The sequence below is a fragment of the Balearica regulorum genome, chromosome 1 (assembly GCF_011004875.1).
Source record: "Balearica regulorum gibbericeps isolate bBalReg1 chromosome 1, bBalReg1.pri, whole genome shotgun sequence".
NCBI lineage: Eukaryota > Metazoa > Chordata > Aves > Gruiformes > Gruidae > Balearica > Balearica regulorum.
In genome coordinates this window covers 80,089,621-80,115,407 of record NC_046184.1, presented here as the reverse complement: position 1 = coordinate 80,115,407, position 25,787 = coordinate 80,089,621, and the positions used below count along the sequence as shown (strand labels likewise).

At 41.0% G+C, this 25,787-nt stretch overlaps 1 protein-coding gene across 3 annotated transcripts; it reads right to left on the bottom strand.

Annotated features, from left to right (window-relative positions):
* Nucleotides 1-63: 63 nt before the first annotated feature.
* CREBL2 (cAMP responsive element binding protein like 2) lies at nt 64-16,996 on the bottom strand. 3 transcript variants are annotated; one of them, XR_012836735.1, is made up of 5 exons: nt 16,710-16,996; nt 6,188-6,385; nt 4,883-5,030; nt 1,338-1,461; nt 64-775 (listed from the first exon to the last, which is right to left on the bottom strand). XR_012836735.1 is itself a non-coding variant. In XM_075760987.1 (4 exons), the coding sequence occupies exons 1-4, from the start codon at nt 16,722-16,724 to the stop codon at nt 771-773; spliced, it is 366 nt and encodes a 121-aa protein (XP_075617102.1). In that variant the 5' UTR covers nt 16,725-16,996; the 3' UTR covers nt 64-770. The 3 variants fall into 3 exon arrangements, 2 of the variants coding, with proteins under 2 accessions (XP_075617102.1, XP_075617111.1); XM_075760987.1 differs by lacking the exon at nt 1,338-1,461; XM_075760996.1 differs by lacking the exons at nt 64-775; nt 1,338-1,461 and adding an exon at nt 2,979-4,146.
* Nucleotides 16,997-25,787: the final 8,791 nt, after the last annotated feature.

Sequence of the window (25,787 nt, the reverse complement as noted above, 5' to 3'; positions counted from 1 at the left end):
AAGCAAAACTTCTGCCTCCCAAGTGCTTTTTATGGAAGAACAAAAGAAACTGAAAGTTGGTTGTTTAGGTTTTTTGATTTTTTTTTTAATGGAGTGTTGCTGAAAATCATTAGCTAAACAATAACAGCATTTTCTAGTTACAATTTAAAGATAAAGAAAATACAAATAATGGTATAAATAATATCAAGCAACAGCCTTTGCAGAAATTGCTTAAGGCAATGGCTATAACTGACACTACAAATTCTACTTCTGTATCTACATATACAAATCTGTACATTCCATAAATACAGCATCAGTTGATGCGCTATTCAGTGTGGGATACCTCTGATTTTACTGCGGATTAGAAGCTTCTGTTTTCTCATACAAATCCACAACAGAGTCATACAAGAAATTCAGTTATTGACAAAACTTACAGAGAAATTAATGCTCAGTGGCACTAACAGCAGGACACTCACAAGCTGGTGTTTTGCCTTCCTTACCTACTGCAGGGATTTCTACATCAGCAGATCCTCTGTCACTCATGCTGTAACTCTTAAGCATAATGAGAAGGACTAGAGTTCTTATTTCAGCTTTTCTTCTTGATTCCTCTACATTTTTAGACTAGTCTCAAACATTTGGTCCACATTCAGTCCTTTTATTAACAGTAATTTTATAGCTACTTATAGAGATTATATTTCTTGGAGAGCAAATGGAACTATGATGCCAAATATTCTCCATTTCTTCACAGGATGCCATGAAGAACTAGATGAACTATTGATGTAGATTAATCTTCACCCTAAAATGTAAAAGGAAAAAAAAAAATAAAAAGAAGTCAGTTACAGGCACCCTCCCAAACCTCGTCATGGTTTCAGCTGTCAACAAAAGCTTTTTGAAATGTATCTAATACATAAAAAACCCCACAACCAAATACCTCTGATATAAGCTATAACAGTATTTTGAAAAGCACTTAATAGCATGCAGGTTCTTTGACAAACACTATTATCAGATTACAAAAGCAGACCATGATTTATTTATTTATTTACACACACTTATAATTACAAAATGTTCTCAGTTAAGTGACAAGTCTATCAAATCTATCCATTTCATATATTTGGGGTTAAAAAGACAAGACTTATTACATTTTTTTTTTTTTTTAATCAAGTTTTCACTACCTGGTAAATCCTTGGGTTAAATTCTCCAAAAGGATTAGTGCAAACACACAGTGCTTACTCCATCGGCATCGAGTTCAATCTTACTACACTTTATCGTAACAGTGTCCTAGCATTGTTATAAGAACCAGCTACTACAGACAGCATTTTTTTTTTGAAGACCATGGATAGTTTCCAAGAGATACCCACCTTTTGCTGGGCAAATGGTTCTAGCTGACCATTAGATTTCCATGGCAAGCTGGGAAAATGAAGCATTTCCAGGCTTATTTCCTTTCTTCAATGTTTGTGAGAGAGAACCAGCTGCATGCACTCACTGCAGGAGAAATGGGTGGAAGGCTGTACCCATTTTACACAAAGAGAGGGTAAGACTAAGCCATCCTCCATTACTTAGGGCGCTATACAAGACTCCTAGTCAGAGGACCTGGTTGTATCACTTCTAGGAGCCACCTCAATGTGAATGAAGACTGTAACCATTAGAGTGCCAAATGAGCATGTACCACAAATATTTCTGTTCGTTTTCAAGGGCAACTGCTGAACTTCAAACTCCAATAGAAAGGATTCCCGGAGATCCATCTAAGCCCAGAACATTTATAACATAGCAAAATCTGCCACATGATTGAAGCCACAGAACTTTACCTACTTAATGACTGTTTCTGAGAATCCTGCATTTTGTAATGAACAACAGCACCTAGAGCAGATTGGAAGGTTGCAGTTAGAGCCTCTAACTCTGTGTCACACTTATTTTGGTTTGCAAAACAAAGATGGACACAGCTTAAGATGACGGAGGCTGTAACATGCTTCCTGTCCCATCTGCATGAAGCACCAAAAAAACCTGTTAGAACATGGATGCTGCTGTTTGTGCCACAGAGCTGGGCCCAGGCTTGCCAAACACAATCCTGTAATGCCAACTACTGGCTAAGCCAGGAAGCAGGAGCCACTGTGATGAAGAACAGATGAAAACTATTGCTCATCACAATGAGAAATTCCAACTCCTAATTTCCTCCATAAAAGAAAACTCAACTCCTGAGAAGTTTCTTGTTTGGTATCACAGAAAATGAAACAAAAGAGTGGGAGGGAAGAGAACAAGTGGGGTATTTCTGGTGAGATCAGAGCTGCATTTGTCACATAACCTAGTGCAGCGTGGAGCTGTTCTGGTCACGCATACTGTTAACTCCTCTGCGTGTTTTCTACATCCCTGATTCAGAAAGACACGTAAGTATACACATAACCTTTGCAATATATGTTTAATTACAACATATAGTTTACATTTGAAACTAAAGGCACTAAGTCTAATTTTAACCAAAAATAATGTATTACACTTCTGGCATGATTGTGATACAAAATCCAACTTCAAGGTTCACAGAGTATAGTTCTAGACATCTGGCCTAAGTTTTTTTTTTCCTCCAGAGAACCCAGAAAAAGGACAGGCAAGCATTCAACATAAACAAAACCCCCAAAACTTACAGGTTGGCTTTGTTACTATCTTTCAGGACAAACTGCAGTTCAGAGCTTAAAATACGGGGCAGGGGAACCCTCATGTCCTCCCCATCTCTGCTTCAGTGTTACTTAACCTTTCATTAGTGTCTTCCATGGCTATGCAACATTTCTAGCAATGCGAAGTACATGTTTGGAAGGTCTAGAGAATAAGTGTAAAACCATGCCTTAAGGATTAGTATATGAACACTTAGAATGGAATTCTGAGAACAACTGTGCTGTATACTGAAATATGGCACTTATTACTTTCAGTGGTTTTGACTAATCCTGAATTGAGATAATACTAAACAGACCCAATTAGTTCAATAAAAAGAAGGCAACATTCAGTCTAGCAAAGTCATTCCATATAATATTTATTATATGAAACAAAGAAGAAAACATAAGATTTAAAAAAATGTTCCATGCATTTCATATAATACAAAGAAAGACATTGTCACAAACAAAACAGAAAATAAGTAAGCAAAGCCCCCACTGAAAATCTTGAGAGCTCCACTCTCCACTTTGCACCATATCCATGCAAAAAGCATACTCAGGAGAAAGAGCAGTCTAAGGAAAGTGGCCAATATCTTGGATGAGTAAATCAACCCACAAAATGTTTGCCATTGCCTCTCTTATTGCAAGACCAAATTCATGCAACTTGTTTTCCTTGCAACCAGTTTTTGGCATTGTCTTTTTCTGGAAAGCCAGGATAGCACAGCAGAATTTATATTAAGTTGCAGGCTAGAAAGATACTAGGGCCCAAAGTATAGGTAGATACAAAAATAGGGCAGGGCATGATAGGTGGGAGGAGATGGCAGTTGTCCACTGCTGGAAGCAGGGTAGAGGGAGATGCTTTGACTATCTTACCAGGAGCAGGGGGAGAAAAATACCTCCTGCAAAAGAAGTATAGGCAGAAGCAGGGAAGATATCTAGTACCTCTCTTGAAGAGCCCCGATAACATAAAAGACATGCTGCATTATAAAAGGATGCTGAAAGCAATATCTTTATTTAGGCTACAAATTACGTTACTATAAACCTTCTTACTGAAAGCTTTTGATCCAGTTCCTTCTCCTCAACCTACAGTACTCCATTTGGCTTTAGCAAAACTGTTACCAGATCCTCCTCTTGCTTTTATTTTACAGACTCCCACAACGGTTACTAACCATGTAACTACTGACCACAAAGCCAGTGTAATTCTGGGCTCTGACACAAAAGTAGCCCCCATCTCTTATTGGGAATGCCCAAAAGCTGCCATAGCTGTATTTGGGGAAGGTGTGTAAAGAAAGGAAGAATAAGGCTCCGCTTACACAAATTACCTTACACCTATTACCCCAAAAACCTCACTCCATGCAGGTTTAGGAACACCACAATCAAAGAGTTTCATGTGGGGAGGAGCAAAGAGAAAACAGCAGACTGGGATCCTTCCCCCTGCACCCGGGGATGCATCCACTTCTCTGACAACAGCATTCTTCTGCTAGCTACCAAGCTATCTCTGCTGCAGCATGGAAGCTTCTGCATTGGCCTCCTGTGGATGATGCACCATGGGGGTAGATTGTTACAGTTACAAATGTGGTTTTCACATTGTTTCTTAAAAATGTAATTCTAGGAATTCCTTTATTTTTTTAATTTACAGTAAAATGTAATTTAACCTGTAGCATGAACTATTATAAAATCAGAAGATGCAAGATATAAAATTGCCTGTGCTACACCTTAACTCTGTTCCTTTGCACGTACATATCAGGAATATGACTTTATATCACATGATCTCTTCACCTTTCAATCCCCCGAAGAACCATATTTCATTCCCTGGACAAGCACAAATGAGGCAGAAAGAAGACTCCATAGGAAATTCCAAGTCCGGCATTTCTCCCTTTTCAATGCTTGCAGCTAGAATAATGTTTTCTTGATGGAGTTTTTAAAATTCAATTATGTTTTATGTGCTCCATTTACTTTGCATTAGGAAAACAGAAAATGCTGTAAGAGATTAAGGTCTCAGCTCCTGACAGGTCTCTACAGGCCTTGGTGAAACACAAAGATTGAGTCTTCTTTTAAAATAACTGCCCAGCTTCCTAGCTAGTGTAATTTCTATGTTGTCCATGTAAACATTACACAGAGTCTTTGTACCACCCACTAAGCTCTTTGCTTCAATCAACTATTTGTGCCCAAAAGCACATCCTTATGTTTCTTCCTACACTACAGCCATCCTCCTACACCACAAAAGATGTAACAAAATAGGAATTAATCATAGGCTGGATACTTACAGGGATTGCTGCAGTTTGCTTCTGTCTTCCCAGCCTTGGCAAGTTTGGTTGAGTTCTGCTGTGTTTTGCCCTGCTCCTCTCCAGTTAGCAGGGCTTTTATTTCAGAGGGGATTTTCCCTTGGTCCATCGCCATGCACCACTGCTTGTACTGAAATATGCAAACACATTAGGCATTAGCAAACTGCCAGGATCACATTAGCAGACAAAACAGAGCTGTAATCTTTACCTTCCGGTATATTCATTTACAGTTTGAATTTACTGGGCTGAAGCCTCTCACAAAAAAGCAGCGCACTAACGAGCTAAGCACGTGTCCATGGTTGCATACCTGGCCTCAGTAAATCCTGTTTCAGTCAATAAACTGCTACTCAGTGGCAGTACTAGACACAATACTTTAATTATTAAACAACATGGAACACTTTGTGCATTTTCTTGCTGCTGGCACGCCAGAATACCGTTCCAGTTCATGGCCTATTAAAACCAAATATTTCACATGATTCTGGGGCTGATTGACTATTAAGAGGTCTTTTCTGATTGTGCAAGGCACAGTTACAGCACGTGTGCCTTACTCCTAGTTCCTTCATCTTAAATTCTTCATTGGCAAATCCTGAATAACACTGAAAAACCTGTGGTCAGTTGGCTGACTTTCCACCCGATCCTAACCCTATTCACTTGTGGTGATTAGCCCTGCCTATTCAAACAAACCTAATGTAAGGTCAAGGAAATATCCTCAGCTCCAGTGAAATTTCAATGGCATCTCAATATCACTGAGGAGCTGAGTCTCTATTTCCAGATGAAACACTCTCTTTGGTTAATGCAGCTTATTTGGCCAAGACACCCGCCTTATACATGCTGTAAACACAGGACAGCTGTGCAACCATCTACACATGTAAACGCAGAGACTATCTTGCAAGAATCAACCTCCCCAACAGAGACTAAGGTCCGTGGGAAGCAATGACACACTTTGGATATATGCCCCCCTTCACATTTTAACACATCTCTTCCCAACCTCTACCTCTTTCTACCTCTGTCAAAGGTTTTCCAAAACAAACATTTCAAAGACAACAGACTCATATCTAATGGCTGTTTCTTTGCTTGCTTCCGGTTCAAAACCAGTAGAAAACTTGTGACACGAGGTTCATATTCAACACGCAAAATCAGCAAACAGCTGAGTGCATCTGTTACTGATGTTTTGATACCTTATGACTAGCCAAATCCCACTCTCAGTCACAGTGATTTCAAGAACAAATGTCCATGAGGGCAGGTCCCAAATAATACTGAGCGTTAGGTTAAATGATCGTTTCTTACCATTTCAAGCTCTTCTCTGAGAGCACAGATGGCTCGCTCTCTGCTTGAAACCAGCTCTTCCAGGTACTGGTACCTCAGCTTCTTCCTGGCTCTGCACTCTCTTGCACTCTGACGACTTCTTTCAAGCTTTGCCTTCAAGTCTATTTTGGCTGGTTTACGACCTCGCTTGCCTGGTTTCTTTACTTTGCCTCCGACCACCTGGAAAGGAAGGGTACATTAAAGATCCTGTTCTGCAGAGGGAATGCTGGAGCCACATAATTTTGCCTACTAGGTGTCTCAAGTAGAAAATTTTGCGTATACTTTCACTGATTCTGAGCAAGAGGAAAGATGTAGCTTGTTTAGGGGGATGACATATGAAGTCTTCAGAGACGGCATCAAAAGGGAGGGATATGACTTCATTATGAAGTCAGTGCTTAAGCAGTCCTATTGTAAATGCTACTAATCTGATTTGGAGGAACAACATCACAGAACAGTTGAGGTTGGCAGGGACCTCTGGAAGTCATGTGGTCCAATCCCCCCTGCTCAGGCAGGGCCACCTAGAACCAGTTGCGCACAACCACGTCCAGATGGCTTTTGAATATCTCCAAGAAGAGAGACCCCACCTCCTCTCTGGGCAACTTGTGTCAGTGCTCAGTCACCCTCACAGTAAAAAAAAAATGTTTCCTGACGTTCAGAGAAACCCTCCTGTGTTTCAGTTTGTGCCCACTGCCTCTGGTCCTGGCACTGGGTACCACTGAAGACAGCCTGGCTCTGTCCTCTTTGCACCTTCCACTTCAGGTATCTGTACACACTGATGAGGTCCCCTGAGTCTTCTCCTCTCCAGGCTAGACAGTCCCAGTCCTCTCAGCCTTTCCTCATAGGAGAGGTGCTCATTCATCATCTTAGTGGCCCTTTGCTGGACTCTCTCCAGCAGCTCCATTTCTCTCTTGTACTGGGGAAGCCCAGAACTGGACACACTACTCCAGGTATCTAGGAGGATATCTGGGACACATAGGAGACAGAGACCATCAGTCAAATTCGTAGCAGAACTGTTTCATTATTACCAACAACTCCTGCCCTAATATAGTGTTTCTAGAGTTGGCAAGGTTTATGCAGTTTAACACCTTAGTTTGGAAGAAAAAAATATTTATTTATATCAATATAATCCAAAACTTAGTTTTGCTGCAATAAAATGACCGTAGTTTCAGCCTACTCGAAAGATGAAACTTGTCAGAATTACTCACTAGCCATCTAAGCTTCCTCAGTCCTGATGTCTTTCACAGAAATCTTCTGAAGATTCTCACTAAACAGGGAACTCGGTAACACTGAGTCCTACCTCTGCTGCCTCTATCCTGGTTGTACCTAACTACTCTGGCCACGTTTACCTTCAAAACAATACTACACAGCCTGGGAAATTGTCTTCTCATGCCTCCTCATGCAACCTACACCAATGTTCAACTCTCCCAGCACCCGTTTTAGATGTCCCTTGCAGAACTGCAACCCCTACTTTCTTGTCCTACGTACTGCAGGTTTTGCAATCATTTTCCCTTCTTTTTTGTGGTTTCTTTTTTACAGGTCAGAAAGCTCCTCTTGCTACAAATAAAAAAGAAGGGAATAGTTTCCTCAATGTTTACTCTATACTTCCCCACCCAAATATTTTACTCTTAACATGAGAGCATGGCACGTGAAAGTCTTAAATATGGTCTGAAATTCAGTACAGCGGTCATCAGATAGCATCGCCCCATAAGCATTGCATCAGCCATACACCCCACCTCCCCTCTAAAGCAAGGATTTCTCTTTATTTGCATTCTGATCACACTGTTTGAATGGAGGGGGTGTGGAGAAACACACCTAACACACACCTACATACAAGAATTTCACTGCTGGCTTAGTGTTTCACCATACTGTGTGGAGACGGTACTTTTTCTAATAGGCAGTGTTCAAAATATCAGAGTTCATAATTAAAAAAGGCACTTTTTACTGTCTGATGCTACAAAATAAGTCAGCTTTGACATTCAAAGAAGCCACTTGTTCTACAAACTTAGCAGGCTGCAATAAAAACAATAACATAGTGAACTGATGTGCTAGAATGAAGGAAATTGTACAATTGGGCCTATTCTTTCTTTGGAAAGCGAGTCAACAATCACATGCCAACATAATCCTACCCTCTCTATATTGCCTCTCCTAATTTATTCAGGAGTAGTAGCTGCCTATCATAAGCAAATGGATGAAAATAAAGTACTTAATGGACATCTAGTGATAATGAAACAAACATAATACATTCAGAAAAGCAAAGGACAAAAAAATCAGTCTCTTTTACATTTGAACTGCTAAATACAGTTTGAATAATTCATTCACTCTACCAAGGTACTCTCCTTAAGATCTTCTAGTTCAGATGCTATATTCACCAAAATAGTATAAAACTAACCAGCCATAGCCAAGGAGGAAAGAAGCTCCAAGGAAAGGAAAGCACCTGTCCCCTTTTGGGTGTGACAAGTACAGGTCCATCCTCTCAGGGAACCATGCTCATATTTGTGCGTGGTGTGATTTATACTCCTGGCTAAGTAGGAGTTAGAAATACACATAATCTTCCCAGGAGGGTCTGTAGGCACTCACAATTTGCTATCTATTATTACTTGCACTTGAAAGATTTTTGGATATTACATTATAGACTACAGCCAAAGTACTTCAGTTCTCAAAGGCTTTTAGCGCCTGAGGCTTTTCTGTGCCAATGCAAGGTAGTTTAAAGTAAATCTTTGAATTCAAGAGCTAGATAAGGTCTTGTAAAGACATACACTCCAGCTCTCTTAAAAAAACCTTTGCCGCTCTGAGTTCTGACCCTCTAGAAGAGTGGGCTAGCACTTAAGGTCAAGAGTCACAGCACACCACATACTGCTGCATGAACAAAATAACAGCAACTCAAGTTTTAGTTCTGCGCAGGAGCACGTCACAGCCATGCCCTTTCATCAGAACGTCAGACAGGTGACTAGTTGCTACCACGCCGTTTCTCACAAGCAGCAAGTTAAAGCTATTTGGAAATAGCACTCAACCCTTCCACAGCCAGCATCTTGGGCAGGCACCAGCAATGAAAAGCACTCTCAAGCAGCACAGCTTCACCTCACTTAAATCCATCCAACACCACAATCTCACAAAATAATTACTTTTTAAGGACCTGTTATTTTAAAGCATCTTGCGTATGTTTATATGTAGCTGGTGCCTTTTTTAAGGTAGGGGGTGACATCAACACAGAAGGGCAAGGGAGAGTGGATCTTTACACCAGTACAATATCAAGTGAGCTTGTACAAACTGAGTTTAAAGGCATGTTTTTATACACAGATCTAGAGATGTGGACATAAAACTGTTAAAGGCACTTCACAGTCTACAAGGAAATTAGATGATGGCGTAGACTGCTTTGCGCATTGCAAATGCATCCTGGACCCACCATTATCAATTAACTGCTTTCCCTTTAGTCACTCAAGAGAGCTTTCTACAGATAGGTGTACTAATTGCTCTCTTTTCCCCCAAGATCTTTTACCACTGCAGCAGCCCTGCACACAAGCTCTTTTATGGGAGGAAAAAGGCTTGTACCTCTTGGGTCATTGCTTGCCAATGCTCTAACCACCAGGACTATGGAAATAATGGAAAGCTTCCTTCCCTCTTAACTCTGACTTTAAGCAGCAAGACCCTAATAACCTGTCTTCACACCACCCCAAAAGACTCTTTGTGACTCCTGAACTGGAGTTCACCATACAATTAGGCATCATCCTGCATAGCTTGGTGGTGATTGAATCAAATTCTGCATCTTTAACAGTTTTTCCTCACCAGTATTTAAAAGCTCCTGCTGTAACCTTAAGCAACCCCGCTGAGGAAAAAAAGGTCTGATAAAGCCTTTGCCACCATCCCACATTACCATATCTCCCTGGCTTCTAGTCATGTTTGCCTACTCAGTTGCTATGCTGATGTGACAGAAAGAAGACAAAGCAGAAGTGCTAGCTGACGTTGAACATGGCAGCAGACCAAGAAAACAAAACAAGCAAGCAAGCAAACATTTTTTATTCCCTTTGTATTCCTCCAGGGTTTATAAAGGGATGGGATCTATTAGCATTCAGCAGCAGGGATTTGGGTTTTTTTCAGGGGGTCATATGTAATCAAGACCCAGAAAAATATTAATCATAAAATTGGTCACAGAAATATTAATAATGACATGCATTTGTCAGAAATCTGACCAAGCTCCTATTTCAGATCACTCAGACTTCAGAAAATAGGAAAACATAACTCCCTCCCTTTTTAATACTGTACTTGGATCATAACATCATTCTTGCCTTGCATCAGTGTTCAGGTACAAAAGTATTTGACCTGGAATTGGACATAGCTTCCATTACTTGCCCTGATATAGAAAAAGCCCTCAGATTTCTGGATTTTTTTATTTACATACACCCCAGAAGGGGTTCAGCAGATCTCTACAGAAGCACTGCCAGATTGCATAATAACAAGGTCCTCCTTTGGAAGGAGACAGATAGATAGATAGATATAAGATGTGACTAGTAGCATTCACACCTCCGAAGAACTGAGCCATTCAGATAGAAAATCATGATAAAGTTGGCCTCAGCATGACACCTGCAGGTTTTGGACAATTTGGCAGATTAAAACAGTGCTATCTGAAGCATGTTCAGCACTGCTGATAAGCAGTGTTGATCATGTTGACCAGTTCAGTATTTTCCAGTAGCTCTCAGTTCATTCACAGGTAAACAAATAGCTCTTAAGTGCCAGTACTTGAGATCCAGCTCAGGAAATCATCTTAAAATGACTCTAGTTTGTGTTAGTGGCTGAAGGTATAGGGCTGCAGAATCTAACTTAGCACAGAGATGATGATCATCTACAGAATTTACATAAAACTATCCAAATTATTAGCAAGAAATAAAAACAAACCTAAGCACTGCATTACAGTAGAGGGGGAAAGAACCTATTCACACTTGCAAACATTTTCTCAAAAATCAGTAATCAAATGAAGTTAGTCACAAGTCTAATAAAGATTAACTTATCTGATCTGCTAAGTCACAACATACCATTCACAGCAGCAGTACAAAACCCAGCTAGAAAGTATGCTAGTTATTCCTCCATTGCATGACATTTTATATGCTTAACACAGATTAGTTAACTTTTACTGGCAGACAAAATGCATCCAATAATGATCCAAATATGTAAGATCCTAGTTAGTGAGCAAGCACTGTATATGTCTTAAGCAGATGTCAATAGAAATTAATCCTAAAACTCTAATCATACAAAGTGATTAATGTACTAAGCATGTAATCTTTAGTCTTCACACAACTGTGCTATCTTTGCTGAAATGTCTATTTTTAAAAAGCATAAGGTAGGAATAAACATCAAGTTTTCATAGTGTTGTGCAGGCATCCACAAGTCAAGATGGGTAAGCGTTATGGTTCAGGGTAGGAATCGCTGTTTAGACTCTGCAGCAATCACCCAGATGCCACCTTACCGCTCAACAGTTTAGAGTCCTCCTCTTCCCCCCAGGAAGGACATACAGCCTCACACGGGGAAGCACGTCCACCAACACATCACATGCGTTCTCACAGTTTATGTTAACAGAATCCAAGCACTTCTTTAAACCTCTCTCTGTTAGAGCTCAAAAGAGGTAACACGAATGGTCAACTAACACTCTACTACGTGTATCCTTCGAGCCCACTGCAAACATGAAATAAAATGTTCTAGTTGTTCTATGGGGTTTAAGCTCATCCATTTTACTTACACATCGCAAACGTGAGAAAGCAGACGGGTCACCCAAGCAGTGCTGACCAGCAACTTGTTAGAACATTTGAAGATTTGCAATTGCCCATCTCAAATTGTAACTAAAGCTATTTAGGTTTTATATTTCCAAGCAAGCAGCAGACTTGACATGATCAGACATGATCCTAGATGGATCCTTCCTAGATGGGAGAATTCTCCAGCACTTTGCAAACCTGTATACTGTAAAAAAGCAATGAAGTGTGAAAATATGGTGACCCACCTCCTTAACAGCTGAGGTTATTATGAAAACAGACCCTGTGCTTCGCTCTCCACACTAGCTTTCAGTCCCTCCTGAGAGCTCCGACATTCCTCAGAGTCGATTCCAGGATCGCCTGAGAGATCACCCCGTCTTTGTGATCCCAGTCACCCACAACAGTGAGGGTCACAGGCAGAGACATGCTAGAGGACATCTCATGAAGGAAGACCCATCAAACCCTCTATTTTGAGCACAAGATTTCACATCTGACTTGCTCCCACACTCCTTCCAAGGGATGCCTCCATCCTCGCCATTTATGACTTAGAACAAAACTCCCTCTGCCTCACACACAACTGGGTATTTGATGTTTCAAAGCTAGGCAGTGGGGAAAGCAGCACAACTCCTCCTGTGCAGCCTTCTGCTGTGGCCTTACCCTGCCCTAACACCAAGTGCTCCCCCAAAATGGAAGAGATGCACAAATCCCAGAGCAAGACATCAACAGATGCTCAATCCATAAATATAAATGACGATACGAACGATTTATCTGAGGGCTTGCTTTTTCAAATTCATTGAACGCCTGAAAACACGCTGACCGTACCTATCTAAAGGCTTTTATTTTACTTCACACATTACAAGTTTGTGGAAATTTAGCAGTAGTTGCATCTCGAGACCAATGTCCTTGTCCAAGGCCCTGGGACCAGCTTGATGGAGAGCAAACAGTCTGAGCTTTCAACAGCCACAGCCTCTTTTACAGCTATAAAGAATTTGCTTCTTCATTTATGGGATGCAGCAATTTCTTTACAAGCAAAAGCAAGCCAACAACGAGGAACCAGTCTGTTCAAAGTTGAAAAACTAACCTGAAATTAAAACAAGTGCAAAAGACTGAGATCTACTTTTAAAAAAAAAAAAAAAAAAAAATCTGAAGAGTTGGCTGTTTTATTGTCATCAGAACTGGATAACAAAAGGTTTTCCTAAGTTTGCTTTTTTTACCTTAATTTGTATATCCAACACAAAGCTGCCTTGAACTAGCAGGGCATTTTAAAAAGCTGTTGAGTGCATTTCACTAAATTTTCATTCCCATTCAAAAAAGTAATCAACTATTACGTTCCTCTGCCAAGATTAAGAATGATGCACTATATATTAATAAAAAAATAATCCTACTTTAAATTTAAAAATACCATTTTAAATATAATATTTGCCTCCAAAATACACTTTTACTTAAAACTCAATCTACTCATTCATGTTTCGGCTCAGTTAAGCATATCTTTGAAGAAAAATATATTTCATCAAAACTTTTTGAAAACTCAGGCTATCTTTTCCTTACAGGTTCAGATTATTTGTAATAAAAGAGAACAACCCCAAAATTTTGTTGTTGGTGGTTTGGCTTTTGTTTGCTTAATTTCACTGGAATAACAAAAAAATGATCTAATGTTAAGAATTTTTTTTTTTTATTTCTCATTGCTACCCATAAACTGAGAAGTTAATTACTCACATAAGTATTGCCAGAGCGTACCCTATAAAAGCTTCAATAATTAATACAGAAAATTGCAGTTAGCTATGTAGAACTGTATTTTAACAGTTACCAACAAGAGTTATTTATCAATTAACACAAATGTGAAAAATACTTCTTACCCTAATACAAACCCCCTGGCTTCCCAATGTATATAATGAATATATATGTAGTTTTGTAAACTAACCAAGTAATTTCACCTATAGAGGCTGAAATCACAGTAACACACTTTCTCCTTTTTCCTGTGTCTAAATACTTCAGATACATGTAAGTGTTACTTTAACAGAGATTCATTGCCAAGGAACAGCTGCATCACTAAACTCTTTCCCTTACAAAACTAGTAGCTCAAACCACAGCAAGAAGTGAAACCAGTATCTGAACAAGCCGTAGTTTCAGAGCAACTCTATAGGAGAAAGAAGAGAAGGTCATATTTTGGGTTTGGTTGGGGGGGGTTATGTGTATAATTTAAGAACATCCTTTAAAACTGGAACATGGAAGTTTTCTAGATCTGACATTCAGATATTCTACCTCTCCCTTTCTTTCTTTTAATTTCCTTCCCATTTTGAGGAATACATTAAGATGAACCATTTTTCGATAGCTCTTAAACTGAGTACAGCTAAATTATAGTGCACTAAGAATCAGGGAAAACATTACAGCCTGCAAGCCCAATTCTAAATTCTTTATGTCATGTGGATGAACGAAAATGCTGAACTTGGGTGGATGTGCTTGTAGAATGGTTACTTCACTACTCGTGTAATTTAGTTATCTCATTTTTTACAGGGAAATTCCCTTCACAGTCACGCTCAATCAATTCACAGATAAGACTTTTCAATCCCACACGCTAACCCTCTCCATAAGGGGGAAAATGTGACTCAGTGGAACTTTTGGAAGATTTCAAAGACATGCTGGCCCAAGCTGTAAGATCGCACTGGCTATAAAATGAAGTATAAATAGTGCTTGCCTCATCCTGACAAAGCAACATCCAACAGGAAGAGGCCTCCCAAGAGAAATGGGACCTCCTAAACGGAGCCACCAAACCCTTAGAGCAGCCTGCAGCCTCATGAACTTGTTCTGAAAGGAACCACAGCCCTTCAAAACAACTACAGCGAAGCCTTTCACAGGAGCAGACACTTACTGACAAGTATCAGCTATTTTCAGTAGAAGTTATGAGGATCCAATATCACCCAAGGTTATTAACTACTGAAAAACCTTATGAGGTAACAAAGATTTTCAAACTTTTCCTCAAGTACAGCCATACCCAGTAGTTGTGGGCAGGCCCTTTTTCACTGCCATTGTTCTCCCAAGCATCTCAGCAGTAAGCATTAAATAAAAACATCTTACTACGAAACCATACTTGAGACCGAATATAGGAAGAGTAAATATTCCACTCTGATGTTGAGCAAAGAAGAAAAGAAAAACCCCACCCAACAATTATTCAAAGGAAAAAAGAGCAAAGACTCATCTTACTGACTTGATGAAAAGATTTAATTTATTTTGTAAATGCACCTAAAAAAATGTATCAGAAAAACAGCAGATTAACAGGACTTCACAAAATACAACAATAGATCAAAAATGGTATTTTAAATGAAAAATCTGGAAGTTATCTGTTACAAGTAAGTTAATTCTGATATAGGAGAAATGAAGTGTTCTTTAACACTAAAAGAAATAAAAATCAGCTAATTCTTATGAGCTATATACACCTCTAGAATGAAGTCTTCTGGATCTTCTAGACTACTCCCTGATTACTTAAACTTTGACATAGTTCTCACAGTTGTGAGCATTTTGTTGACTTCAGTGATGCAGATTCCCCCCACCTTCCTTTGCAGCTTTCAGACAAGGCCTCAATAAAACCAAATAGTATATATGTTAATTTGGCAAATCATCATGAACCTTACATATACTTGCGATCCATTCTGTGGATCCTTTGTACTGCCAAATTATTGATCACTTCTAAGTTTCTTAGATTTATTCCTTAAGAAATTACATCAAGTATTTTTTCCCCTTCGAATTAAGGTGGATCAGCACAGGCAGTGCAATTTTGTTTAACTAAAATTCAAGTGGGAAGAAAACCAGGTGGCTTGAGAACAGACAAGGTACCACAGGCCTGTGACTACCACAGGACCAGTTTTAATACTCAAGCCAAGCTCAGAATTTATTACGAGTCAGAAGACAGCTGCCTCACAGCCTACCCCAAGTGTGGTTTCACCTGGCTCACTTCTGGGGACTTAAACTATCTCTGGCACAAAACCCAGGATAGTACCATAATCACCACTCTACTGAGATGAAATACTCAAACCCAGCTGGGAGTTTCAGTTGCAAAACATTGAACTGAGCAGACACAGCAGTTATGTTTTCAGTCCTCACACAGGCCCTGTAGGTCCTGCTTTAGGGGCTCCCCAGTGCAAGCAGGCAGAGGAGGCGTTCCTCCTGCATCTTCTGATGGTTCCCTCTGCTTAAATGGAAGGCCTGTACTTTCAGGGATGCCACTGTGCTGCTCTTATAAGAAGATGCAGGAAGAATCATTGCAAGGTTGCAACCCAAGCTCCTACCCTACTACCTTACCATTTTTCCATGGTTGCTATTTACATAAATTCAGGGTGCTATAGGAAGGAACACGATCCACCACACCAGATCAGACCACTGGCCTATATCCAGCCTCTGGCCTGTGCCTAGAGCTTTAAGGAAAAGCCAGAAGCAGCATCCAAGCACTATGCTCCATTGCAGGCAGCAGGCAAGGTGAGCTAAGGGGACAACCCCCTCTTCCTATCAGCAGCGACCAGAGGCCTTCAAGAGAAGATTTCAGAGAAGCTTACTTCAAAAGCCTTTAGCAGGAGCACTCCCCTCACTCGCAGTTCCCTATTAACTGTTATGAGGCTTTCTGGGGGCTTACATCACACACTTGCTCGCCGCTTAGAGCTTGGATCCGCCGGGCTCAGGCGCAGGAGGGCTACCCGGGCTCCCTGCACCGCCCCACCGGCTGTCCTCGGCTCCAAACCGGCCCCAGCCCCCAGGCGAGCCCCGCAGCCCCTTACCTTGCTGTCATCCATGTGGGCCGCCGGCCCGGCCCCGCACCGCCGCAGTCCCCGCACGGGGAGCGCACCGGAGCCGCCAGCCCCCGCACCAGCGGACACCGGCACTCACAGACCCCCAGCGCGGCCCACTGCCACCGCCATCGCTCACCGCCCTGTTTGTTTACAGCCGCCCGCCCCTCCCCGCGCTGGGCGGACGGGGAGCGGCGGCGGAGCGGTGCACGCTGGGAAGAGTAGTCTTGCTCGGCCCCGCCGCCATTAGCCGCTACGGAGGTGAGGGCGGGAAGAACTACAACTCCCAGTTAGGCCCCGCTGGGGTGAGGCGGGGAGCGGCACGGCGATTGGTCCCCGCCCCGCTGGGCAGAAGAACTACATTTCCCAGCAGGCCCGCGGGCGGGTTGCTGCCCTCTCTCCCTCAGAGACGGGCGGCAGCAGCGCGGCCGGCCCGATGCGTCTCGTTCTGCCCGCCAGTCCTCCCCTGGCGCTCGCACAGACTTTCTCGACCCCTAATTTTAACCCCATTCTTTCCTGCCACTGATGTGACCACCACCAGCGCCTCCTTGCCCTCGGTGTCCAAGCTAGCCGGCATGCCTGACTGCAGCCCTGCCCCGCAGCAGCCTGTTACAGAGCCATTAAGGTTCCAGCTGAGCAGCTGCGTAATGGCTTGAGCCTTAAAAACAAAACAAAACAAAAACCCCAACAAATTAACTTTTCTGCTATTGTTTGCCTGCCTTTGCCCTTCGAGTTCCTGAAGCCAGAAGTGAGTCTTCCTGCTCGCTCACGGGCTGTGCTGGGCCTGTGATCCCGAGCCGTGCCAAGTCTAAACTCACAGTCCCTGTAATCCTCAGAGCATACCGGGTTTTTTCTCCTTTTTGTGTCGACACGTACCAGAAAAGGTTAACGCTGAATGCTTCCGATGCAAAGCCAAGCTGTGGCCCCCACCCCCACCAGGTCCCTTGAAATTAGGCTCCTGCTTGCTCAAAAGACACGTGTACCCCAGCAAACAGTTCTGTAAACATGGTCCGTGTTTCAAGTTCGCAGTGAAACCTGAAGCTAGGCATGTTTCATGTTGCTGCATGTTTCTTTTTATTCATGCAACTCTATTCACAAGAATTTCCCATGACTTAATCTCTCTTACATGCAATTGTTAGGGCTAAAGGCTTTGTCATGGGATTTTCCCCCTGAATCACAGACCTTCCTCTTGGAGGGATATGCTCTCTGGATGGCAGAGACAAAGCACTTTTAGAAGCTTTTTTTTCTATAAGCTTATATGCTTTTCAGTTGTCGAAGACAAGGCAGTTTGCACACTGCTTCCTATCTGCCTGTCCAACAACGATGAATCAGTTGTTGCAACTCTGCCCCTGAAATAATAATAATAATAATAATAATAATAATAATAATAATAATAATAATAATAATAATAATAAAGCTGGACTGATCAATAGGTTAAGCAAGAGGCATCAGCTAATAAAGTGGAAGGAATAGCTCGCTATGAGCTTGCCTAGGTTGTCTCCTGTGATCCCCTCCCCCATCTTTGCCTTCAAATTCTTGAAGAAGGCAGCGAGGCGCCTCATACCACCTTTGGCACTATCCTGGGGCCATAAAGCTGCCTTTAAAAGCCAGTTGGGGGTTTCCCTGGTGAAGGGAAATATTGAGTGGCAAAGAGCCAACACAGCTCACTTAGGCAACCCTCTGTTGCAACATGAGTGGAGGAAGGAGATTAGACAGAGCCCTGATGCTGATTCAGAAAGGCCAGAATCCTTTTAACCAGCAAATTAAAGTTACAGCTGCATCTTTTCCTTCCACTAGATTACCCTACACTACCCATTCTGCTTTATATCACTTAAGATGCAGAGCTCTCACCTTCTGACCAGCATAAGCACAAATTCCCTGCCTAAACACCTAAGAGCTTCCATATTTTAGCACAGAACAACTGAAGATAATGCATTTCAAGCTGCTTTTCTGCTATGGCTGTGCTGTCCTCCTGGATGAATGCAAACATGCAAATTGAATGGGAGTCTGTCAGAAAGAACAGTTGTAAATGAAATTGAATATTATATATATGCACATATATAGCGCACAAGCTTATGATGTTTTAAACTGATTTTAACAGCTAGAAGAAAGCACTTTACAGAGCAAATAACAAACTCTCGGAGTTTACTGCCACAGGACACTGTAAGGCAGAGAGTTCAGCAGGTTCAAAAAAGGATTAGACAGATTTGTGTTTCATAGAGAGGTACTAAAGGGATGTATTCTTCACCTTCCCTAATCTAACAGTTTGGGATACTGGGGATGTATGAGAGGAGCAGAGCACAGAAAAAGGCCCAGTTCATGTATTCTCCTTAAAAAGTGTCTCCTCCTGCCACTCCCAGAGACAGCATACTGAACTAAATGGACTCATGGTCTGACCCAGCAGGGCTTTTCTTTTTTTTCATGTTGTCTAACAGGTCAACATTTTGACCCTCAAAGACTCAAAAGTGAATTAAGATTTTTAAGTAAAACTTTCTTGGTTAAAGCAAAGGCAGATGATCTGTGTACCAGACCAACTCACCCTCACTAACTGCAGGTTACTGTTTTTCCAAGTAAGTGCTCATTCCTAAGTGATTCCCTGAGACATCCTGATGGTTTTATTGCTAAACCATAGTGATGCACACCAAGGAAACACTACCATGCATTAAACCCAATGTCACAAATTGTCTTACGCAATAACTACCGGCAGTTCCCTGCTCAAATGAATTATATTTATTAAAAGAAGGGCTGTGCTTCTGAGATTCAGAGAGACTTTGAGGTATATAAATAAACTGGGTTCAGTGATCAGGCAATAGTTTAAAAATCATTGCTTGTGTCAATGTGACTAAAAAAGAGATATAACTCACTGGGTGATTTTGCACCATGTGCTCGTTATTTGCAGTGATGTCAACACATCCCAAAGAGGTGTTTATTCTCTCTTTCTAGAACTGTAAATGTTTTAATTTGGGCAAATGGAAATCTGTTCCTCTGAAAGCCTACCTGAAATAAGAATAACTCTTGCAACCTGTTGGTATCAAGACAGCACTTTGCTGAAATTCCTCCCCTGTCCATTTGTGGAGTCTTTGCAGATTCGGAGCCTTTGAGATAAGGTCATTCATAAATGGGAAAACAAGGATTCAGTTAAGATATTTTCTTGTTTGCTTTCCAAATGTACCAAGATGCTAATTGCTTTAATAGAGATGCTAACTCATTTGCCATGTGGGGAAAGATTATGCAAGAACAGCCTGCCCTTCAATCCCTTTTTTTTTTTTTTTTTTTTTAGAACCAATAAAGAAATTGCATTGTCCTATACCCTTTAATTTGATATCCCAGAAACATTTCTGGAAATACAAGAAGAAACTCCCTGTCATTCAGGTTTTAGACTGTCGATACTGAGACAGAGAATACCCACAACTTGTCATTTATATCACTGGGGAGTGACAAAAATGTTTGTTTCCATAAGATTCTATATCTTATTGCCACTTACATAACTATGATAAAAGTGATATGATAAACTATGATAAATATAAGCAGATTTTTTTCTTTTACATTAGAGAAATAAGCCATATATGCTAAAGCTCTGGTAAACACATGAACAGCACCTGCTAACAAATCCAGTGATTGATCACCTGGTTGGTATGATTAAAAGAAAATTCTGTTTAAAATACAAGCTCTTTGAAAGCTTTAATCAGTGTTTGAACAAAGCACAGCACATTGGGAGCCTGATCTGTGACTACTTGTTATACACTGTATAATTAAATGTTGATTAGGGGTTTGCTCCCATATTTGCTAAATGTTCTACTTTGTGACAAGATGAGCACCTTCTGTAGTTACACATCCTTGAAGTCACATCTACAAGGGGAGTTCTTCCTGTTTAGCTATTGCAAATTAACTTCCCAAGTAAAATGGACTCAAAATAAGTTAATTTGGAATAATAAGCTCTTGTCCTGTGCATACACACACGCAGAGAAAAGTTACAGCTTTATCTAACCAAACTAACTTTCCCATGTAAGCAAAATCTTGAAACAGCGCTCGTGAAGCTTTTATATTGCTGAATGGATAGGATATTTGTAAATTTTATTGCATGAAAATGTTCGTGCTGCAGCTGGAAATGAGCTACTTCTATTTTCGAACTAGCTAGTAGAAGTGAAAAAAAAAAAAGTCAGATGCTCCTATGCTTTAGGCATGTGATTGGTAGTTCTAAGCAAGATAGAGTGGAAAACTAGGAATGGTTCAGAAAGGCATTTGAATAATATGGATTTCAAGCAGAATTTAAACTAAATATAAAAAACTGAGAACCAAAGAGCAAGACAAACAAATCACTGATTAAGAAGATGACGAAGAGTGGGTTAAAGTTCAATGCGGTGCGCAAGTGAATAAAATTTAATCTTGTTCCGAAACAACAAACAAACAGAGCAGCACAATATGCCATGTTCAGGAATGTGAGAGCCATGTTGTATCTGGCACTTGAACAACAGAGAATTATTGCTGCTGATATGGTAATTGCAGAGGTACAGAAAAAAGTGGGTGGATCATGTGAAATTCATGAAATACTTGAGGTGAACTTACAGCAGGATTAGTCTTTTTCTTTTAATTGTGTACATTGATCTCTATGCACAACTGGTTTAGTAAAAAAAGCATATTGTTCATTCTCAAGAGGTTTAAAAATCCACTTCAGCTCAGTGTCACTTTTTGTTCTTAAGATATTTTGCAACGTGCTTCTCCCCTTTGGCCTACGCAAAGAAATATGCCTGCATATGCATACCTATTACAGCCAGCCAGAAACTGCTGCCTATAACTAGCCATTCTGGTAAGAGTATTTCTGGTTGCTTTCCACAACATTTTAAACAGTTTTGTCCAGACCCAGATTGTCTGGCATGGGCTGTGCTCACGCTCAAAACATTTACTAATCTAAGTCTGATACTGTTGTCTTGTTCAAGGGCACAAACAAGGTTTATGCATAGCTTGAGTGCCAAATGAAGGACTCGTATGGCAAGCCGGATCTGCATTGTAACTGGGTCAGAGGACTTCCATGATGACCTGGACTACTTTGTGAAATGTTGCTGTGTTTCATCTGAAGGGTCAGGTCATCAAATACAGTGCTTTACCCTGGTCTGCACCACTTACTCCATCTTAAGTCAGCATCATATCAGCTAACTTCTGTTTTGCAATTGTGTTTAAGCATATTGGATTTCCTAGTATTGTTGTAACTGCTGATGAGACTTGTATTTGTGTTTAACGGGAGTTGTGTTTAATGAGACTGCTCATGTGAAAAAAAGTTACTTACAGGATCAAAGGCTGCACCATGAAAAGTATTCTATTAACTGGAACACACTCCTGGATAATACAAACTCCTTCACAGGGCTGTTTCAAGGCAACAAGCAAAATAAGCAGCATGTTACTGGGAGCTGGCAGGCTGCCTGCCTTGTCCATCCGTACAGGGGAAATAAAAATGTGCTGTTTCAGAAAGATGTAGAACAAAGCACAGAGACCCTTAACCTGTCATCAGCTCCCTTCTCCCCAGCTCTCCAAATCTTTCTGGTGTGTCCCAGAGCTCCCACTACACCGATATTTCCTGAAACAACCACCACGTTTTCTCTTCCCTTGCCTACACTGCCTCTCCTGCCCTTCCTCTCAGCCAACAATCTATTCCACTTCTCTGAATGAGCCTTTGCTTGAATTGGCTGAGCTGACCGACCTTTGCCACCAGACGTGTCCGTGATGGCACCTGCCAGTAGATACAGATGGACCCAGCAAGCGTGGGTCAGATGAAAGAGGCAGAAGAATACCAGGTAACACTTCTTTTGACATGGCTGGAGCTACCATGGTTTCATTCAGCTGAGTAGGTTGGGTTTAGAGCAAATTACTTTTAAGCATGTATTTACAAAAAAAGGCAGATCAAATTTTGCATTTCACTTCAGTGAGGTTGCAAAATTTTGTCTATCGAGTGGACCACGTGTCACCCAGTAAAGAAGTGCAGATACTCTTGAACTTCTCTTTCTAGTTTCACACAACCTGATGCTCTGCCACCTTCCTTAGGAAGCACTGTTGACACTGAAACAATGAATGCAAATGCTCCCATACTTCTCTCCTGTTAACTCACAGCAAATCAGACCGGCTTCTCAGGCATTTGGAGTAATTTAGGTAACAACTAAAATGAGAGACCCAGAAGCTCTGTTAAGCTCCTCAATGAGGCATATACCCTGATCACATCCAGTATCTAGGTGAGACCTAGGTAAGAGCCAGCTCCTTTCTCTCCTCTCCAGTTTCCGTGCAAAGGGAACCTGAATGCACACTCCTCACGGAAGCTTTGTCATATTCAGGTACCCTGCTTTGTGATGGGGGACCAGGATTTGCCCAAGTGTAGACGTGGGCATGCCCCAAAGATACGGTGCAATACAGCTGTTTTGGAGGATCCAGTGCACTTTAACCTTTTGCTACTCTGACTGTGCTCACTGAAGTCTTGAGTTGAAGGAATCGCAGTTAAATTTGCAAATCAGACTGCTAGTTCTCAAACTATCATATGAAAAATGTAACAATCAAGAAAATTGACGACAAATGCACATAAATATCTACTAATTTTCTCCTTCTCAGTCACATATATGTATAATAATTGTAAGCTCCAGACTATCTCTGACTTGAAAGCATAATTGATTTGTGGCAACTGTTTGAAGATTTGGAGGATTAACTGTAATTATAAGATCAAAATTAGAAAATATTGCCTAGTTTGCAAAAAGCATTAAAGTACAAGATCTGGGGGTTTTCCCCTGTGTCTAAAAGGACTGTATTTTAAATCAAAAAACACACTGTGAACTTTCATTTTTTTTCTTTTGAATGTTTCAATACTGTTAAACAAATTTCAGACAAGACTGATCCAAGGGAAGAAGGAAATGGGCTCTATGAAACACTAGTATATTCTGAAATCAAGCTACCTGCTTTTTTTAAGCAGGTGGTCTTTTTTAACTTCTACCTCAGGATTTCCCTTAAGAATTTGGGACTGGGGACTATATTGTCCCCTCAGAATTGGGTACTGAGAGTAGAGTTTCAGAAAATGATATAAAATAGCTTAGTCCATTTATGTCTCTGCCATTTTGCATTACAAACCATTCATGGTCAGACTGTGTGGTGTGGTTCCACAAGCAAAAGAAGCTCTCTGTGGCACTGTGCCCCTTTCCTGCACGTTCTTTGACACTTTTGCTGTCAGACCCAGGAGGAGCGTACATTAAAGCTTTATTAATTTCTGCATGGTTCCCCCTCTATAGCACTCCACAAGGGACCATTAGTGGTTCCTGTCTAACAGGGTATATCTCAAGAAAAGAACTAAATGGTGCTGTGAGCTAATTCAACGGCAGTAAACCTATAGCAAGAGGAGCTTTCATCCTTCCCAGGATCCCTTGAGATCCACAGCTATCTGCTTCCAAATATGACATTGATGAGTTTTCTCCATGCATTTTCCATGATTTTAAGGCCCAGGCTAAGCTGCAGGAGAAAGCCTGACATAAGTATGTAGTGTTGATGCCCATGTTAGGCATTAGTCTGCTTGGCTTCAAAGGCTTCCCCAGAAGCTGATTTAAAACATTTACATCAGTCTGCTGCTCGAAATCACTGAAACTTGGAGGTAAGTAGCTAATTATAGATGCTCTGAATAGACCCATCAGCAGTCATTTCACAGGACCAAGTGATGTCATGCTATAGAATTGCTTTGCCATCAGTTTGACTGGTATTTGACAAAAAGAAATGCAGGTGGGGGATCTGCATGTCTGTTATAGATTTTTTTTGTTTGTTTTTACCATCTCCAGTTCTTCACGCAAATGAGCTATTTATTAACCAACTGTTACAATATCAGGTATAAACATTAACCAAAGCAGTGATGGATCTATACACAGATGGACAGCTGTTTGCTAAATGTTCACTTTGATTGCATATATATAGTCCTTAGCTGTCCAGTGACTTATCTTATTGAAAGAAGCGTCAGGCCCAGAGCACTGTAAACTTGCTTCAGTGAAATCATTCCCTTCCCTCTACCTCCATCTTTCTTAACATCCTTTAAATGGCCAGTTATATCAGGGAGAAAAGGCCCTATTGCTGAATCTGTGTTGAGACTGCTATGGAAAATTTTCCCCTGACAGTGTCAGAAATGTTTTTCAGAGTCCCTCAGATAGCTGCAGCATTCTTACATGGAATACAACTCACCCTTTTCCCCCTTTAATGTGTTCAGCAGACAGGTGGCGACCCAACTGGTGGCAAATTCCTAGGTATTTATATCCTTTAACTCTCAAATGATATGAACAAGTAATAGGAAATGTCATGCACTGAGTATATGAGTAATGTTCCCATTAATCAATCGTCCAAAATAAACTGGATTATTATGTCTGTTTGTACTATACCGTAGCTATTTGCAGATAGATGTGCTGAAAGAGCAAGCCTGATTCTTACCATCTCTGCTCCATGTGGAGATTTGGGGGCAGAATCTCATACAAGTTCACTCCTCTTCCACATGTGCTTTGGCCCAGCACAAAAGAGAGTCACAAATGGAGAACGCTGCCAAGCTGCAATTGTCTACTTTCTGCTGTCAGCATTAAACTCCCACTTGGACATAATTTTCAACTGAGTATAAAAGCTACGAGGCAGCACGGATACACTCCTGAAGAATGAGATCTTTAGCAGCTCTAGACTAGCAATCAGACACAGCATGTTTTGGAGACAATTGGGATTTTGAAAATGAAATCCAAACACAACAAACAATTTTGGAATTCCTAGTTTCAAGAAAGAATGGTTGATTCACCATTTAAGTTGGTGACTGGTGTCCTACACATCAATTCAAAGAACGAAACTGGAATTTGTGAATTACACTGGAGGTCTCATCTGTCTCAATTCCTGATTTTCTTGTGTCAGTTTTGACAGCAGACTACTACTTTTAATGCATGTGTCACAGGGCATCCAGGAATCCTAGAAAAGTGCCACTGTGTATGTATACCTGGAGCAACTTACTTCATATCTGGTATAGAAAAAAATCTCTGCAAAGAACACATAGTTCCAGGCAGGCTGCAGTCACTGCCAGCATAGTACAGA

Excerpts from the sequence above, each read along its gene's own strand:
- CREBL2 (XM_075760987.1), bottom strand. Across the intron at positions 5,031-6,187 it reads TCAGAGAAGAGCTTGAAATG|TACAAGCAGTGGTGCATGGC; the intron begins GTAAGAAACGAT and ends TGCATATTTCAG.